General features: G+C 38.0%; 1 protein-coding gene across 9 annotated transcripts in view; it reads left to right on the forward strand.

The window, feature by feature from the left end:
- The window catches only part of RFC1 (replication factor C subunit 1), a 73,294-nt gene that overhangs the window by 50,939 nt on the left and 1,939 nt on the right, over positions 1-20,416 (forward strand). For 6 of the 9 annotated variants that reach the window (XM_082390490.1, XM_082390487.1, XM_082390493.1 and 3 more), the window contains 12 exons: positions 1,259-1,658; positions 3,246-3,358; positions 4,858-4,972; positions 6,262-6,353; positions 6,557-6,694; positions 12,643-12,738; positions 12,861-12,959; positions 14,153-14,307; positions 14,434-14,551; positions 16,848-16,993; positions 18,390-18,603; positions 19,737-19,928. In XM_082390490.1, coding sequence (XP_082246616.1) covers positions 1,259-1,658; positions 3,246-3,358; positions 4,858-4,972; positions 6,262-6,353; positions 6,557-6,694; positions 12,643-12,738; positions 12,861-12,959; positions 14,153-14,307; positions 14,434-14,551; positions 16,848-16,993; positions 18,390-18,603; positions 19,737-19,928 — 1,878 coding nt within the window. Of the gene's footprint in view, positions 1-1,258; positions 1,659-3,245; positions 3,359-4,857; positions 4,973-6,261; positions 6,354-6,556; positions 6,695-12,642; positions 12,739-12,860; positions 12,960-14,152; positions 14,308-14,433; positions 14,552-16,847; positions 16,994-18,389; positions 18,604-19,736; positions 19,929-20,416 lie in introns of those variants that run through there. The other 3 variants (XM_082390488.1, XM_082390486.1, XR_014244098.1) reach the window with 2 other exon arrangements.

A 20,416-nucleotide genomic window follows, 5' to 3' on the forward strand; every position in this document is an offset into this window, starting at 1 on the left:
CACTGAATTGTGTCTTCTTAGTCTCCTCCAATCTATGATAGTTCCTCAAGTCTTTCCTTGTCTTTTTATGACCTTGATTTGATGAGTACTAGTCAGTTGTTTTGTAGAATGTCTCTCAGTTTGGGTTGTTGATGTTTTCTCATGGTTAGATTGAGGTTATGCATTTTTGGCAAAGAAGAACACATAAGTGATACTCTGTCCTCCTCAGTGCATCGTATCAGCTGTGCATGATGTCGATGTGTCTTATTACTGGTGATGTTAACCTCTATTACTTGGTTAAGATGATTTCTGCCTGGTTTTCCCACCGGTGAAGTGACAGGTTTTCCCCTTTGTAATTGATAAATATCTTGGGGAGATACTTTAATACCTTGTTTTTCCTCAAACATTCACCCACTAATTTTAGCACCCACTCACTGGTGAAGAGGCACTTTTTTTTTTATTGAGACATTATTCACACATCATAAAATTCACCCTTTTAAAATGTATGTTAGTGGTTTTTAGTATACTCACAAGACTGTGCAGCTGTCACCACTGTCTGTTCCAGAACATTTTCATCACTCCCCACAGAAACGCTGCACCCATTAGCAGTCACTCTTCATACCCACCCCTGGCAACCACTACTCTACTTTCTGTCTATGTATTTGCGTGTTCTGGAAATTTTCTATAAAGGGAAACATGGAATATGTGGTCTTTTTTTCTGGCTTTTTTCACTTAGCATCGTGTTTTCAAGGTTCAGCTATGTTGAAGTATAAATCAGTGCTTCACTCCTTTTTATTGGTGATTAGTATTCCATTGTGTGGATATACCACATTTTGTTTATTTGTTCATCTGTTGATGGCCATTTTGGGTTGTTTCCATTTTTTGGCTATAATAATATAATTATTTGTATGTATAAAATATAATAATGCTGCTATGAACATTTGTGTACGAGTTTTTGTGGAGGAATTAAATATTAACTAGTCAGAAAACAAATTCTTAATCCTTTACCTTTTTTAAAACTGATTTTATAATACTTATTACTTTCAAAAAACTAATATCTTCTCATTTTAAAAATTGTATTTGGGTACTTTTTGGTGTGCTGTTAATTTTTTTAAAGTTTGGAAGATGGGGATTTCCACAAATAGCAGGGTCCATTGTGAAAAGACAGACCCAGGTTGGGTAGCTCATTTGGATATCTCAGATTGCCCTCTAGAGTACATTTAGAAGGATGGAAATTCTCTATATCTCATCAGGTTTCTTTTTTCCTCCAATTTTTAAGATGAAGAAAGAAAAATCCAAATTGGAAAGAACACCCCAAAAAAATGACCAAGGAAAACGAAAAATTAGTCCAACTAAGAAGGAATCAGAATCTAAAAAGTGCAAACTGACTCCCAAAAAGGAAAGCTCTATAAAGTCAATAAAAAAGGAAACAAGTATGTTTCAGAGAGGCCTGCACTTCAAGGAGCAGGTGGCTGAGGAAACAAATGGTGACAGCTGGGCTAGGAACTTGGCTGATGACAGCAGTGAAAACAAAGTGGAAAATTTGCTCTGGGTGGATAAATATAAGCCAGCCTCGCTCAAGACCATAATTGGACAGCAAGGTGACCAGAGCTGTGCCAACAAACTCCTACGCTGGCTCCAAAACTGGCACAAGAGTCCATCCGAAGATAAGAAACACGGTGATTTTACAGCTTCATTCATTTTTTTGTGTGTCTGTCACCATGTCATTGCTCAGTGACACATGTGTTAGGAAGTGTAGTAGTTGGTTCATTGATCTCTCAGCAAGCATTTATTGAGAGCCTGCTCTGAGCCTAAGTGCTGTACTAGACCGCAGGAGTCCTATTGTGAACAAAACCCAGTCCCCTTTAAGGCACTCCCGGTCAGTGAGGGAGACGTAGATGAACCAGTAATTAAAATGTATTGTGCTAAGTACTGTTACAGGGTTAAGTATAGGGTCCTCGGGGGTGGAAGTGTGTGGTCAGGGATTCTCATCCCTAGAGGAAGAGATATCTGAGCTAAGACTTGGAAACTAAGAAGGAGTTAGCTAAGTGAAGGGAGGGGAGTGTCAGGTGGGAGAGCATACATGTACCAAGGTCCGAGACATGTGAGAGCAAGACCCCTGAAAGGGCCAGAGAGACTTGGGAGGAAAGGTGCAAATAAAAAGTTGAGGCATGCTTACGGAGTAGGCAGCCTGAAAATCCCAGTAGCATGTTTGCTTTTGGTAGGCACGGAAAATGAACAGTCACAATATATATTTAATGTCCAAAGTATTTATTATTGGAACTGAAGTTTCCAATCACAAATGTTAGTAGTGTTGTCTTGAGCTCCAGCCACAGCCCTGGGTGATACTGTGTGAGAAATAAGGAGGAAAAATTTAGTGAGCATCATAGTGAATTCCCAAAGCAATGACTGGGTTATTAATGTCTAGGTGGTCACTAGACATTGGCCAACAATGCCAGTTTATTTTATTTATAACAGTTAGATAATATAATTGTAATAATACAGGGTTAAACTTAAGCTGACCCCTTTTCTCTTTCCAAAACCAAATAAAAGGTGGTATAAGTGCTTTGTGTACCTAGAGAAGACTTTTTAAGGCTTCGGGTGAACTATAGTCCGTTTTCCCATGCCTGAAGTAGGTTTAACCATCTCTCTCTCAGTCCTTGTATATGAACTGAGAACCCATTATGTGCCAGGTCCCCACGTGATAAGGGGAGGAGTTGAGCTGGGCAGGATAGTTGCAGATACAGCATCTTCAATTCGTTCTTTTTGTGATCATGTAGGTGACTGTGCTTGTTAGTATTTACTGAGACACGCCAGGCTCTGTGCTCAGCATGTCCATCCTCACAACATGCCCACCAGACGCGTTACTATTGTTACCCTCATTTTACAAAGGAGGAAACAGATACAGCGGGGTTACGTCACTTCTGAAGTTCTCCCAGCTGGTGAGCCGTAGAGTTAGGGTCAGAGCCCAGGCAGTCTGCTCCGCGACCTGTGTGCTTTTGTAGGAAAGGAAACTCATTAGATTACTGTTTCAAATCAGGGTTTTAAAGTTAGTTATAGTGTTTCATTTTGAGTGGAGGTGAGGTAGGGAGTAGAATTTCACTAAATGCTCTGGAAACTGTTGTTTATACTTTGTAAAAAATATTCTGCAAATTTCGAACTAAACTGGAGGTGCTCCTGATGCTAACTTTATGCAGCTATTCCTGCCATTCCTGCATTTCTCTTAGGTAGTAGAGGTTAACATTCTGGAACTTCTTTTTTCCTAGCAGCAAAGTTTGGTAAATTTGCTGGCAAAGATGATGGCTCCAGTTTTAAAGCTGCATTGCTCTCAGGCCCTCCCGGTGTTGGCAAAACAACCACAGCTTCTCTGGTTTGTCAGGTGGGTATTCTGTCATTACTTTTCTAAAATCAAACCTCTAGAATTTGCTTTGGTTCTGGGCATATTTGTCATTTTCACCCTTTTTTAAATATTGGTTATTATAATAATAGGTGATATTCACTTGTGTGCCAGACAGTGTGCAAATAAGCCCTTGGGTGTATAATCTTATAGATAATATGTCTTACAGACTCTTATAGATACAGATATCTTATATACCCTTGTAGGAAGAATTCTGTGTACTGAATATAGGTACTGTTGCCATCCTCATGTGACAAAAGAAACAGGCTTATAGAGGAGGGTGGTGGCACAGTGTGAACCCAGGTAGTCTACCTCTTCACTGCTATGGGATCCTGCCTTTGCTCTTGTTGTCTCTACAGCTGCCATATCTCTGGACAATGAGAGGATGAGGCACTAGAGCCAACCAGGGCTCGTGTATCAGGATGGTATGAAACGATACATGATATAGTATCAGCATAATAAAATGAGAGGTTTTAAACTTACTTTAAATTTATTGCTGGATTGGGACTGCCCTGGTGGTGCAGTGGTTAAGACTCCATGCTCCCAACGCATGGGGCCCGGGTTTGATCCCTGGTCAGGTAACTAGATCCCACATACATGCCGCAACTAAAGAGTTCACATGCCACAACTAAGGAGTCTGCGTGCCACAACTAAGACTCGGTGCAACCAAATAAGTAAATAAATATATATTAAAAAAATTTATTGCTGGATTTCCCAACCCTCTGTTGGATAGGCTGGTGGTTTCATTTAGTCTTTGTTGTATGGACCAGACCATAAATTTTTAGTTGGTGTAATAACTATATATTTTCTACTCTATTATTCAACATTTAAAAAAACAAAAATTTTTTTCCCTAGTCTCTACAATTGTGAAGATGGCTCTTATTTTCCCTTTATTATTATCATTACTTTCTTTGGGAATTGAATTACGGTCTTTCATAATGCCTTATGATCAACATAATGATCAATTTTGGGAAATAAGTCCAAATTACTTTTCACAATTTGAGAGGAAGATTGTGTATAGGGATAGTTTGACAAAGAATGATTTAACTCTATAGTTTATCTTAAAGAGTCAATAATTACTTTTTGGTATCTTAATAAAGATTAATTCTAGATCTACTATTGAAATTTTAGGATGGTTATATTTAATTCTTTTGGGGACTTTAAGAAGCAAACTTATTAAAATTGCTCATGTTCAAATATACTCTTCCAGATTAGTGATATGTCAGCTAAGGTTTTAAGACCAAACTTGTGTGTGTTTACGTGTGTGTGGTATGTTATGCATATGATATTTTAAAAGAATCTCTTAATAATGTGAGGCATATTATAGTTAATCTTATTGTCTGTTAGTATCCTACTTTATCTTTGCACCCATGGTTACTTATGTGACTTCTCTACCCTCTTTCTTCCTTAATTGCCTTGTTTTTTGGGGGTGAGTTATTAATTTGCATTGTGATAGTAATGGTGTCCAACATTTTGATTAGGAATTGGGATATAGCTACGTGGAACTGAATGCAAGTGACACTCGGAGTAAGAACAGTTTGAAGGAGATTGTTGCTGAATCGCTGAATAATACCAGCATCAAAGGCTTTTATTCAAGTACGTGGATTTTTAAACTGGTTTTTTGGGTGAGGGGGGGAGAGGTTATGTAAGAAAAACAGGTTAATTTCAATGTTCAGTAACCAGTATTGAACATTACTATGTGCCAGGCACCCTTCTAAGTCCTAGGGCTAATGAGAGAATAAGAAAAGCTTCTGACATAATTCTGATAGAACAGTAGTTAACTTTTTTTTTTGGTCAGGTCTTAGTGGTTTCTGAGAATGTGATAAAAATGTATATGTGGACATATTTATGCAGATTTTGGAGGATTCAAAAGTGAATCCTGTGAAGAGAGAAAGCTGATAAATAATACAGTGCGATGAGAGAGGAGATAAAGGCTGTAGGTGAAGGAATGATTCTATTTGAGACATTGGGGAAAACTACCAGTAAAAGGGTGACGTTTGTTCAAAGGGTCTTGAAGAATGAGAAAGAGAATAGTTTGTGGGTGGAAGAGGTTATTTCAGGCAAAGGTGGTAGAGGAGGAGAAAGGACATAGTGTGAAAGTGCCACTGTGTTTCAGGTTGTAGCTAGTGGTCTGGCGTGGCCAGAGTTTATGCGGAAAATAAGATACCCAAATTACAGACTATACTGCATATTTAGAATCTATGGTATATTGCATGGTCACCTGAACGGTAGAAGATGATAAAAAGAATTTGCTCAGGAAACGTCACTCTTATACATGATTGGTGGGAGTATAAATTGGTACAGCTCTGGAGAGCAATCTGACAGTATTGCTCAAAGTTAAATTATACATACCCTTTAACCCAGAAAATCCAATTCTGGAATTCAGCAACCGTTATACTTGTATATATGCAAAATGACATATATGTGTAGGGGTATTCATTGCACACGATTCATAATAGCAAAAGATTGAAGGCATTTCATATTTTATCAGTGGAAAGTGGTTAATTATGATGTATGTGTAAAATGGAATATTTAAATAGCCTTTAATAAATGAGGTGTTCTGTATGTGCAGATAAGGAACAGATCACAAAAACATATTAAATGATAAAACCAAGGTATACATTTTTATGTACACATGTTTTTAATATGTATAGAATGTCTCTTAAGGGATATACGCACAGGAGACTGTTCCCACTGTTTGCCTCTAGAAACTGCGTATCCTAGGGGACAGAGGTGGGAAAGAATTTCTTTTCACTGCTTACTCTTGTGCCTTTTGAATTTCACGCCATGGACCTGTGTTACATAGATACATTTTTAAAGCAGCCGTGTTTGAACAATTGTGGTTTTGTTTGTGTCCCATCCCTTTGCTTCTCAACGTGGGGTAGGCGGAGCAGCCCATTCAGTAGGCACGAAACATGCTCTCATCATGGATGAAGTAGATGGCATGGCCGGCAATGAGGACAGGGGAGGAATTCAGGTAATGAAAGCACCGTATTTTTGAAGTTTTACTGTTGATTTTTATTTAAAAAAAAAAAAAATTTAAATAACTAATTATCATGCTGTGATATTTACAGCAATTCAGGCATGTTGCTGAGGAGGTTTTAAAGCCTAAAATACATACGTTGTGTGGTATTTTGTTGTTCTTTTATAAATTTTTTATGTTGCAAATTTGCCTTTCAGGAATTAATTGGCCTGATAAAACATACAAAAATTCCCATTATTTGTATGTGCAATGATAGAAATCATCCCAAGATTCGATCTTTGGTTCATTATTGTTTTGATCTTCGTTTTCAAAGACCTCGGGTTGAACAAATTAAGGTATGATAATTGGAATATTTTTCTCCATCACACTATCCTATATATTTTTGGGTCAGTGTTTTTTGTTTTTTTTTTTTTTTCATTTTAAAATCTCGACAATATATTGTGTTGTCTAGGGTGTGGGAAAGGGTATTTTCATATGTTAATGACAGATGTATAAATGAGTACAATTTGGGGAGGGACTATAGCTATTACAGTTTTAACATAAACGTAACTTTTGAACCAGTGCTTCGAGTTCTGAGCTTTTTTTTTTTTTTTTAAATTATTATTTATTTATTTATTTTTGGCTGTGTTGGGTCTTCATTTCTGTGCGAGGGCTTTCTCCAGTTGCGGCAAGCGGGGGCCACTCTTCATCGTGGTGCGCGGGCCTCTCACTATCGTGGCCTCTCTTATTGCAGAGCACAGGCTCCAAACGCGCAGGCTCAGTAGTTGTGGCTCACGGGCCTAGTTGCTCCACGGCATGTGGGATCTTCCCAGACCAGGGCTCGAACCCGTGTCCCCTGCATCAGCAGGCAGATTCTCAAACACTGCGCCACCAGGGAAGCCCAAGTTCTGAGCTTTATCACAGCATATACACAGAGAAAATATGATTTCTTTTTTTGTTTGTTTGTATTTATACTGCAGGTTCTCATTAGTCATCAATTTTATACACATGAGTGTATACATGTCAATCCCAATCAACCAATTCAGCACACCACCATCCCCACCCCACCGCGGTTTTCCCCCCTTGGTGTCCGTACGTTTGTTCTCTACATCTGTGTCTCAACTTCTGCCCTGCAAACTGGCTCATCTGTACCATTTTTCTAGGTTCCACATACATGCGTTAATATACGATATTTGTTTTTCTCTTTCTGACCTACTTCACTCTGTATGAAAGTCTCTAGATCCATCCACATCTCAACAAATGACTCAATTTCGTTCCTTTTTATGGCTGAGTAATATTCCATTGTATATATGTACCACAACTTCTTTATCCATTCGTCTGTCGATGGGCATTTAGGTTGCTTCCATGACCTGGCTATTGTAAATAGTGCTGCAATGAACACTGGGGTGCATGTGTCTTTTTGAATTACGGTTTTCTCTGGGTATATGCCCAGTGGTGGGATTCCTGGATCATATGGTAATTCTATTTTTAGTTTTTTAAGGAACCTCCATACTGTTCTCCACAGTGGCTATATCAATTTACATTCCCACCAACAGTGCAAGAGGGTTCCCTTTTCTCCACACCCTCTCCAGCATTTGTTGTTCGTAGACTTTCTGATGACGCCCATTCTAACTGGTGTGAGGTGATACCTCATTGTAGTTTTGATTTGCATTTCTCTAATAATTAGTGATGTTGAGCAGCTTTTCATGTGCTTCTTGGCCATCTGTATGTCTTCTTTGGAGAAATGTCTATCTGGGTCTTCTGCCCATTTTTGGATTGGGTTGTTTGTTTCTTTAATATTGAGCTGCATGAGCTGTTTATATATTTTGGAGATTAATCCTTTGTCCATTGATTCGTTTGCAAATATTTTCTCCCATTCTGAGGGTTGTCTTTTCGTCTTGTTTATGGTTTCCTTTGCCGTGCAAAAGCTTTGAAGTTTCATTAGGTCCCATTTGTTTATTTTTGTTTTTATTTCCATTACTCTAGGAGGTGGATCAAAAAAGATCTTGCTGTGATTTATGTCAGAGAGTGTTCTTCCTACGTTTTCCTCTAAGAGTTTTATAGTGTCCAGTCTTACATTTAGGTCTCGAATCCATTTTGAGTTTATTTTTGTGTATGGTGTTAGGGAGTGTTCTAATTTCATTCTTTTACATGTAGCTGTCCAGTTTTCCCAGCACCACTTATTGAAGAGACTGTCTTTTCTCCATTGTATATCCTTGCCTCCTTTGCCATAGATTAGTTGACCATAGGTGTGTGGGTTTATCTCTGGGCTTTCTATCTTGTTCCATTGATCTATTTTTCTGTTTTGTGCCAGTACCACACTGTCTTGATTACTGTAGCTTTGTAGTATAGTCTGAAGTCAGGGAGTCTCATTCCTTCAGCTCCGTTTTTTCCCCTCAAGACTGCTTAGGCTATTTGGGGTCTTTTGTGTCTCCATACAAATTTTAAGATTATTTGTTCTAGTTCCGTAAAAAATGCCATTGGTAATTTGATAGGGATTGCATTGAATCTGTATATTGCTTTGGGTAGTATAGTCATTTTCACAATGTTGATTCTTCCAATCCAAGAACATGGTATATCTCTCCATTTGTTGGTATCATCTTTAATTTCTTTCATCAGTGTCTTATAGTTTTCTGCAGACAGGTCTTTTGTCTCCCTAGGTAGGTTTATTCCTAGGTATTTTATTCTTTTTGTTGCAATGGTAAATGGGAGTGTTTCCATAATTTCTCTTTCAGATTTTTCATCATTAGTGTATAGGAATGCAAGAGATTTCTGTGCATTAATTTTGTATCCTGCAACTTTACCAAATTCATTGATTAGCTCTAGTAGTTTTCTGGTGGCAGTTTTAGCATTCTCTATGTATAGTATCATGTCATCTGCAAACAGTGACAGTTTTATTTCTTCTTTTCCAATTTATATTCCTTTTATTTCTTTTTCTTCTCTGATTGCCGTGGCTAGGACTTCCAAAACTATGTTGAATAATAGTGGTGAGAGTGGACATCCTTGTCTCATTCCTGATCTTAGAGGAAAGGCTTTCAGTTTTTCACCATTGAGAATGATGCTTGCTGTGGGTTTGTTGTATATGGTCTTTATTATGTTGAGGTAGGTTCCCTCTGTGCCCAGTTTCTGGAGAGTTTTTATCATAAATGGGTGTTGAATTTTTTCCAAAGCTTTTTTCTTCATCTATTGAGCTGATCATATGGTTTTTATTCTTCAATTTGTTAATATGGTGTATCACATTGATTGATTTGCATATGTTGAAGAATCCTTGCATCCCTGGGATAAATCCCACTTGATCGTGGTGTATGATCCTTGTAATGTGTTGTTGGATTCTGTTTGCTAGTATTTTGTTACAGATTTTTGCATCTATATTCATCAGTGATATTGGTCTGTAATTTTCATTTTTGTAGTATCTTTGTCTGGTTTTGGTATCAGGGTGATGGTGGCCTCATAAAATGAGTTTGGGAGTGTTCCTTCCTCTGAAATTTTTTGGAAGAGTTTGAGAAGGATGAGTGTTAGCTCGTCTCTAAATGTTGGATAGAATTCACCTGTGAAGCCATCTGGTCCTGGACATCTGTTTGTTGGAAGATTTTTAAACACAGTTTTAATTTCATTACTTGTGATTCTTCTGTTCATATTTTCTATTTCTTCCTGGTTCACTCTTGGAAGGTTATACCTTTCTAAGAATTTGTCCATTTCTTCCAGGTTGTCCATTTTATTGGCATAGAGTTGCTTGTAGTAGTCTCTTAGGATGCTCTGTATATCTGCGGCGTCTGTTGTAACTTCTCCTTTTTCATTTCTAATTTTATTGATTTGAGTCCTCTCCCTCTTTTTCTTGATGAGTCTGGCTAATGGTTTATCAATTTTGTTTATCTTCTCACAGAACCAGCCTTTAGTTTTATTGATCTTTGCTGTTGTTTTCTTTGTTTCTATTTCATTTATTTCCGCTCTGATCTTTATGATTTCTTTCCTTCTGCTAACTTCGGGTTTTGTTTGTTCTTCTTTCTCTAGTTCCTTGAGGTGTAAGGTTAGATTGTTTGAGATTTTTCTTGTTTCTTGAGGTAGGCTTGTATAGCTATAAACTTCCCTCTTAGAACTGCTTTTGCTGCATCCCATAGGTTTTGGATCATCGTGTTTTCATTGTCATTTGTCTCTAGGTATTTTTTTATTTCCTCTTTGATTTCTTCAGTGATCTCTTGGTTATTTAGTCACGTATTGTTTAGCCTCCATGTGTTTGTGTTTTTTACATTTTTTCCCCTGTAATTCATTTCTAATCTCATAGCGTTGTGGTCAGAAAAGATGCTTGATGTGATTTCAGTTTTCTTAAATTTACTGAGGCTTGATTTGTGACCCAAGATGTGATCTATCCTGGAGAATGTTCCGTGCGCACTTGAGAAGAAAGTGTAATCTGCTGTTTTTGGATGGAATGTCCTATAAATATCAATTAAATCTATCTGGTCCTTTGTGTCAATTAAAGCTTGTGTTTCCTTATTTATTTTGTTTGGATAATCTGTCCATTGGTGTAAGTGAGGTGTTAAAGTCCCCCACTATTATTGTGTTACTGTCACTTTCCTCTTTTATAGCTGTTAGCAGTTGTCTTTTGTATTGAGGTGCTCCTATGTTGGGTGCATATATATTTAAAATTGTAATATCTTCTTCTTGGATTGATCCCTTGATCATTATGTAGTGTCCTTCCTTGTCTCTTGTAACATTCTTTATTTTAAAGTCTATTTTATCTGATATGAGTATTGCTACTCCAGCTTTCTTTTGATTTCTATTGGCATGGAATATCTTTTTCCATCCTTTCACTTTCAGTCTGTATGTGTCCCTAGGTCTGAAGTGGGTCTCTTGTAGATAGCATATATACGGGTCTTGTTTTTGTATCCATTTAGCCAGTCTGTGTCTTTTGGTGGGAGCATTTAATCCATTTACCTTTAAGGTAATTATCGATATGTATGTTCCTATTCCCATTTTCTTAAATGTTTGGGTTTGTTATTGTAGGTCCTTTTCTTCTCTTGTGTTTCCCACTTAGAGAAATTCCTTTAGCATTTGTTATAGAGCTGGTTTGGTGGTGCTGAATTCTCTTAGCTTTTGCTTGTCTGTAAAGCTTTTGATTTCTCCATCGAATCTGAATGAGATCTTTGCCGGGTAGAGTAATCTTGGTTGTAGGTTCTTCCCTTTCATCACTTTAAGTATATCATGCCACTCCCTTCTGGCTTGTAGAGTTTCTGCTGAGAAATCAGCTGTTAACCTTATGGGAGTTCCCTTGTATGTTATTTGTCGTTTTTCCCTTGCTGCTTTCAATAATTTTTCTTTGTCTTTAATTTTTGCCACTTTGATTACTATGTGTCTCGGTGTGTTTCTCCTTGGGTTTATCCTATATGGGATTCACACTTCCTGGACTTGGGTGGCTATTTCCTTTACCATGTTAGGGAAGTTTTCGACTATAATCTCTTCAAATATTTTCTCTGGTCCTTTCTCTCTCTCTTCTCCTTCTGAGACCCCTATAATGCGAATGTTGTTGTGTTTAATGTTGTCCCAGTGGTCTCTTAGGCTGTCTTCATTTCTTTTCATTCTTTTTCTTTATTCTATTCTGCAGCAGTGAATTCCACCATTCTGTCTTCCAGGTCACTTATCCTTTCTTCTGCCTCAGTTATTCTGCTATTGATTCCTTCTAGTGTAGTTTTCAATACAGTTATTGTATTGTTCATCTCGGTTTGTTTGTTCTTTAATTCTTCTAGGTCTTTGTTAAACATTTCTTGCATCTTCTCGATCTTTGCCTGTATTCTTTTTCCACCGTCCTGGATCATCTTCACTATCATTATTCTGAATTCTTTTTCTGGAAGGTTGCCTATCTCCACTTCATTTAGTTGTTTTTCTGGGGTTTTATCTTGTTCCTTCATCTGGTATATAGCCCTCTGCCTTTTCATCTTGTCTATCTTTCTGTGAATGAAAATATGATTTCTGGGATATATGAGGCTTGGGAAAGGTAATATTCAAGATCCACAGTGGCTCTTCAGTTCCACAATTCTACAAGCTCATGAAGATTGGAAATGTGGGCAGAGCCTCATCATAAAGAGGAAATCTTTTCGGATGAAAGCTTTGTAGAAAAATGCCCCATAAGATCTCCAATCTTCAAAGCCTGGAGATTGAAACTTATAATATTCCTTGGGAAAGTGTCTTTTTATTTTTTAAGTGTTTTCTGGGTCAGTTTTTAAAAGTACCTGATAAATATTTTTTAAAAATCTGATTATATGAATTAAAAAAAAATCATTGAAGATTCATTCCCCTTTGTCAATTTCAGGGTGCTATGATGTCTATTGCATTTAAAGAGGGTTTAAAGATCCCCCCTCCAGCTATGAATGAAATAATTTTGGGAGCCAATCAAGATATCAGACAGGTAAATTAGATATATATTATATAACATTGATGATTATTTTGAATGGATGCCTTCAGTGTTTTGGGGATGGGGAGTGGCAGTATTTTCCTGTCTTAACAGTGTCTTACTTGTGTTTCTTTCAGGTTTTACACAATCTGAGTATGTGGTGTGCACGAAGTAAAGCACTAACCTATGACCAGGCTAAGGCTGATTCTCATAGAGCCAAAAAGGATATCAAATTGGTAAAATAAATTTCCACTTCTTAAGTGCCAAAGCCCTTCTTTTCCTGTCAGTATTAATTTAATTGAAATAGTTCTTATAGTTCCTTGAGACACCTATGGAACCTATGGATATTTATAGTAAGAGATATAGACAGCTGCTAAAAGTGTTTCTAATTCAAATGAATTTTTCCTTAAGGACTGTCAATGTAATTGTAAATTTTGAGAAAGGGAAGTTTTATGCCTCAGTAGTTACGAAATGGCCTTTCTAGAGTCCCTTATGTATGGATTTCATGTTTTGAATGGTTTTGGAACTGTTCAGAATAATCTTGTTTCAGTTGGCTTATAGTTTAAATGACCTCTCTGAAACTAGAGGTCTGTATCAATTATCTCTGTGTTGTTTCACCTAGTCACCAGTCAGAATTTATTATTACAGTTAGAGCAATGATTAAACAGTATTTTTCCCCTCCCTTCCTCTTTTTAAAAAATTAGTAAACATTTTCAGAGCCATTTTAGGTTCACAGCAAAATCGAGATTGCCTGCATATCCCCCTGTATAATGTCCCCCACTGTCAACACCCACCACCAGAGCAGCACATTTGTTACAATTGATGACCTACACTGACAGACCATTATCACCCACAGTCCGTAGTTTAACATTAGGGTTTGCTCTTGGTGGTGTACATTCTATGGGTTTTGACAAATATGTAGTGGCCTTTATCCACCATTGTAGTATCATACAGAATACTTTCACTGCCCTAAAAATCCTCTTTGCTTTGCCTGTTCATCCCTCCCTTCCCCCAGCCCCTGGTAACCACTAATCTTTTTACTGTCTCCATAGTTTCACCTTTTTCAGAATGTCATATAGTTGGAGTCGTATAGTATGTCATCTTTTCAGATTGGCTTCTTTCACTTAGTAATATATGTTTAAGGTTTCTCCATATCTTTTCATGGCTTTGTAAGTCATTTCTTTTTATGTGGATATGTTTTCAGTTCACTTGGGTAAATACCAAGGAGCGGAGTTGTTGGATGGTATGTTAAGAATATATTTAGTTTTGTAAGAAACTACCGATCTGTATTCCAAAGTGACTGTACCATCTTGCACTCCTACCAGCAGTGAAAGAGAGTTTCTGTTGCTACACATCTTAGCTAGCATTTGGCATTGTCAGTGTTTTGGATATTGGTCATTCTACTAGGTATGTCCCTCTCTCTTTTTAGGGCCCATTTGATGTTGCCCGGAAAGTGTTTGTAACTGGAGAGGAGACTGCTCATATGTCACTTGTGGACAAATTAGATCTCTTTTTTTATGATTATTCAATAGCACCCCTCTTTGTCCAGGAGAACTACATACATGTGAAGCCTGTAGCCGCAGGGTGAGTATTCAGAGCTAGTGAGGGGTAGAATTAGTACCCCTCCCAGCCCTACGAAGGCCAGATACCTGGGAGGGAGGGGTGTGGAGTGTGAACAGTGGTGTAATTTGGACTGGTTTATTCCTGCAGGGGTGACATGAAAAAGCACTTGATGCTTTTAAGCAGAGCAGCAGACAGCATATCTGATGGTGACCTAGTGGACCGTCAGATCCGGAATAAGCAAAACTGGAGTCTTCTGCCCACACAGGTAAGCATAGGGCTTTCCTTAAAGCGCAGACCCTGCTTTAGTTAGAACAAAATAGCTTTTAGCTCCTGTAATTATTTGAATTACCAGATAAACATTATGGCTCTTAATGGCAAAAAATATAATATGTTATAGATTAAAGTACCTTGTGGTCACTATTGTCTATTTCTTAATCTACTCTTATTTTTCAACGTTTTTAATGTAAATGGACATACGGAAATAGGAATGTCAGAGTTTGGTCATAACTAAGATGTGAGTCAAAAGTTTCATTTGCTCTCTTTTACCTTAAGAATCCATTTCTTTTTTTGTCATTCTTGGCTCTCCCAGATTGTTACTAAGTAGCTCATCCCTGAAGAAATGCAACCAGGGCAGGTCCGCAGCCAGTTTTCTGACATATGAATTCTGATTTTCTTTATTCTTCCTTGCTACAGAGGCAGCTTTGTATTGGGTACTTTATTTAGGTTGATATCTTTTACTCAAAACAGAGTTTTGCAAACTTTCGTAATTAAGACTGGTTATTTATTCTTGAGTTTTGCATATTTATGTAATATTGACCTAACAAGCAAGGGACTTCTGGAGGTCTACTCTTCTTTTAAAGATTCCTTTCTCTTACGTTTTAAAAGTGTTCATTTTTTTTTTATACCTAGTAATTATACCTATGAGAATTTATCTTGAAGAAATAATGTTAAACACAGGAAGAGCTTAATGTGCAAAAATACTTCCTAAAGCAGGGGTCCCCAGCCTTTTTGGCACCAGGGACGTTTCATGGAAGACAGTTTTCCCACGGATGGTGGTGGTGGGTGGGGGATGGTTTTGGGATGATTTAAGCGCATTACATTTATTGTGCACTTTATTTCTATTATTATTACATTGTAATATATAATGGAATAATTATACAACTCACCGTAAGGCAGAATCAGTGGGAGCCTTAAGCTTGTTTTCCTGCAACTAGACGGTCCCATCTGGGGGTGATGGGACCGCCTCAGCTCCACTTCAGATCATCAGGCATTAGATTCTCATAAGGAGCACGCAACCTAGATCCCTCGCGTGCACAGTTCACAGTAGGGTTCACGCTCCTATGAGAATCTAATGCCACCACTGATCTGACAGGAGGTGGAGCTCAGGCGGTAATGCGAGTGACGGGGAGCGGCTGTAAATACAGATGAAGCTTCGCTCGCTTGCCCGCCGCTCACCTCCTGCTGTGCAGCCCAGTTCCTACGGATACCGGTGCGTGGCTTGGGGGTTGGGGACCCCTGCCCTAAAGCATTAATTTTGATAGCAAGAAGTGGGAGAAAATCTCCATGTTCAGCAATAGGAGTCTGATTAATTATGGTAAATCCTCTTGATGGAACATTATGCAGCCTTTAAAATTACTTGTAAAGATGATCTAATATAAAAAATACTTATGAGAGAATATTATTAGAACAAAGCAGGATACAAGATTTATGTATAATTCGAACCTTTAAAAAAGTGAAAACCCTGGGACTTCCTTGGTGGTGTGGTGGTTGAGAATCCACCTGCCAATGCAGGGGACATGGGTTCGAGCCCTGGTCCGGGAAGATAACACATGCCACGGAGAACTAAGCCTGTTCGCCACAACTACTGAGCCTGTGCTCTAGAGCCCATGAGCCACAACTACTGAGCCTGCATGCCACAACTACTGAAGCCCACACACCTAGAGCCCATGCTCCATAACAAGAGAAGCCACTGCAATGAGAAGCCCGCACACCGCAACGAAGAGTAGCCCACGCTCACCGCAACTAGAGAAAGCCCACAACGAAGACCTAACACAGCCAAAAATAAATAAATTTATATATAAAAAAAAAGGTAAAAACCCTGGATATAAAAGATATCCAAGGATACCTTTAAAAAAAACTTTTCTCAAGTGCCCGTTTACTTGATTCCCTAATTAGATTTTCCATGCTTTGATCCACCTGGTTTATTGATACCTTATGTTGAAGACAGTCATATTCCTCTTAAACAGTTTTTTCTATAACACTGGCATTGTGAGGTAACTGGTGTATGTTGAGATCAGTTGGCTGAGTCTGGGTTGGCAAGATGGTCTGTGAGGGCCATAACATGTTTTGGACCAAGGCATTTACTGCAATTAATTGTTTTCTCAAGTTGAAGTTTCCCACACCAACAGATGAGAGAGAGAGGGAAGGGGCCTATCTTGGAATTAGGTACCAGGGGCAATGTTACTGCATTTTCCGGAGACTGCTTGGAAGCCAACAGCTGCTAAAGAAGCAACTTAACTCAGTACTGAATTTAACTTGTGGACTGCGATTAATTTTTTCAGGCCATTTATGCCAGTGTTCTTCCTGGAGAGTTAATGAGGGGGTACATGACCCAGTTTCCTACCTTCCCAAGTTGGTTGGGGAAGCACTCATCTATGGGTAAACACGATCGTATTGTTCAGGACCTAGCATTGCATATGAGTCTCAGGTAAGCGGGGTATTACTCTATGTGTGGCATTTTATCAGGGTAGTATATTTAGCCTTTAATAAGGATAGCATGAGTCACAAAGATTTGTGTTTTAGTTTTGATTTCATTACTAACTAGATAAATGAACGTGGATAAGTTCATGGCCCTGAGTTTTATTATCTGTAATTAGTATGACACTCGTTTTATCACTTAAAAGGATACTTTGGAGAATAAAGCCAGATGGTAGATGTGCCATAATGTTAAGATAAGTTTTAAAGCTATATAAATCTGAGGTAGTGCTATTATTTATTGTTATTGTGACTATGCCTATTACTAGTAGGCATACATAATATCTTGGCCTTCAAATAAATTAATAGGAAAAAGGGAACTATTTAAGTAAATGAACTAATTTTTGCCTCCTATCCTAATAGTAAACTGACCTAGTCATTTGGGACAGGGTTTAGCATATTACAGAAGGTGGATACTCAGATTGAAAACCAGTATCTTTGGAGAAGTTTAAGGAAGTTCAAAAATTCTTATTATTTGGTTAAATTTTTTACAGTTTAGAAACTTAGAAATGTGCTTGCACACAAATATTAAGTGAACTTTAGGGATTCGTTTTTAACCATGAAGAACTACTTAAGCAATCTTATTTTCCTTTCTAGTCCCTGGAGAGAATATTAATATTAGTCTACCTTAACTTTTGTTTAAAACTGAACTGAGATGTTCCTTTCTTCTGTTCCTGTAGAATTCTGCTTCCTACTATGATCCCTCTTCGTAGCCTATGGTGTGGGTCTTTTTTTTGCTACCCCATGTTAGTTTTCTATTGCTGCTATAGCAAATTACCAAAATTTACTGGCTTAAAACAACACAAATTTATTTCCATCTTGAGATGGGAAGATCACCCTGGATTATCTGGATGGGCCCAATGTAATCATAAGTGTTTTTACAAAAAAAAAATAAATAAAAATGGTGGTGGAGGTAGGCAGCAGCGTCAGTCAGAGATGTGAAGATGCTGCGCTCCCACTGCTGGCTTTGAAGATGGACAAAGGGACCATGAGCCAAGAGATACAGGTGGCCTCTAGAAGCTTGAAAGGGCTCTTTTCCCCTGCTCTTCTCATTGCTCAAGCTGAAGGCCTGCCTTTCCGCTCCTTTCCTATTCCCTGCCCACCACTTTTTCAAGGTGACGTATCACTTTGCCCTGGGGTGTGCCTCTTCGATGCTTCCCCTGTATTTGTGTAGACACATCGGTGTGTATCCATTACCCTAGTGGCGTAGTGCTAAGCTTTCCCTACACCAGCTGTTCCTTAGTAAGCATTCCATTAAACATTGTTAAAAGTGGATTAAACTCCAGCAAACTATGAGTTGGTGGTAGTTGGCCATTGATTACAGTGTATCTCTTTTGTTTTGGTTTAAGAACTTACTCCAGCAAAAGGACTGTAAACGTGGATTATCTGTCACATATAAGGGATGCACTTGTACAGCCCTTGACCTCACAAGGGATAGAAGGAGTACAGGATGTTGTTGCTCTTATGGACACGTATTATTTGATGAAAGAAGACTTTGAGAATATCATGGAAATTAGCAGCTGGGGAGACAGACCTAGTCCCTTCTCCAAGCTGGATCCCAAGGTAAGCCGTGTACCCCGCTGGTTCTCCATCACTTTGTAATTACCGTGTACTAGGAGTACTTCAGAGATGTTTAAGATGCTTTTAAAAGTTTAATTTCTTTTCTTAAATGCTTTTTGCTTATGGTCTGTGCTTTCCAAAGATACTATTTGAGTACAATATTAAGAGTAGACTTTGGGATTTGACTTTTATAATTTATAGTTTTATCTTTGCCTTATCCTGCATGGAAAAAGCAAGGTGTGAAATCCGAGGAGCAAATGTAGATGTATTCCTTACAAGGGTAGGCAGATGAGCCTGGGGAAGTAAAAGTGAGGTGGTGGTAATGCATTATGAAAAGAAGTGTTTACTGGCTGAGCATTTTTAGACTTTTTCTTAGTCTGCCTAATCTGTGTTTTAGTGTATTTATTACAGTTGGACAATCTATTATGTAATAATGTATCCCCTACTTTATATAGTGAACATGAAAAAACTAAAGTGACATAAATGGGTTTGTGATATCTAATATGTCACCCTTGTGCTTGTTTACTTGGTGCTGTTCTAGAAGCATGTTCTCTGTGGCTTGCCTTCTCTAGAATTTTGACCTGACTACGGGTATGACTATAGGTAAATTCTCAAAAGAGACATCCATTGTTACAATTTGTGGACTAATTCTACAGTTAGGTTTAGAAGCTTGAGGTTAAGGCTTTTCAAGTTACTTAGTATTTTGAAATAGCCTATTTTTGTGGTAACAGTAATTTATATATTTTGTGGTAATTAAAGGGCAACTTTAACGTGTACTTTATTGTAAGCCTTTTTTGATTTATTGGTTCACTAACTTTGCTTGTCACTTTGTAGAACTGCAGAGAACACTGAACAGAAAAAATTGATGACTTAGAGTGACTTTTAAAAATCTGCCTAATGTTCCCAAATACTGATTCTTACTTTTTGAGTCATGGCTCTATTAAGAATGTCATGAAAAATATGGAACTTCTCCATAGGAAAATGCATATAGATATACTTACATGTACATGCATACATATTTTACAAACAATTTCAAGGGGCTCCTAGGGTCTCTCAGAGCCTCTAGGCCTACAGAGTTTAAAGGGGTTGTTTGGCAGTTAGAGTTTTAAAAACCTCCCTCTATTCCTTTTGTGTAGGTGAAAGCAGCCTTCACAAGAGCTTACAATAAGGAAGTCCACCTTATTCCGTACTCACTCCAGGCAGTAAAGATACACAGACACAGCACAGGCCCAGCGCTGGATTCTGAATACAATGAAGAGTTAAATGAAGATGACTCTCAATCTGATGAGAAAGACCAGGATACTTTGGAAACTGATGCTATGATCAAGGTAGTATTTTCATCTGCAAATAGGAGAAGCTATGATACTCCCTCAAAATAGCTTATCTTCTGTATAACTTGCCTTTTGAAATTATTCAGAGCCTGTTTAGCAAGTAACAGAGGAAGCCGAAAATACTTTTTTTTTTGTTCATCACAGTTCCGAGGGTGAAGAAGGTGTAGATTTCATTTTTATAAACAGTCAGCTTCTTGTAACAGTGGAAGAGCCAGACAGCAAAAAAAATAGGCCATCATATTGATGGTCATATGCTCTGTTGGAAAAAGGACTATTTTTTTTTATTTGCCATTGGTGTGTGCTTTACCCACAGACACATTTTCATAGCATAATCAAGAAAAGCTTTTGAATGAAACCATTTCTCCTTTCTGTTATTGATTTTTTGCTACAGCTGTTGAACTGCCCATAGAAGTTTCCCAGGGCAAAACATCCTCATCTTTTGCTAGGAAGGATTAAAATCATTTATGGTGTCAGCCCCCTGTTTA

Source organism: Balaenoptera borealis (genome assembly GCF_965194805.1).
Source record: "Balaenoptera borealis genome assembly, chromosome: 4".
Classification (NCBI taxonomy): Eukaryota; Metazoa; Chordata; class Mammalia; order Artiodactyla; family Balaenopteridae; genus Balaenoptera; species Balaenoptera borealis.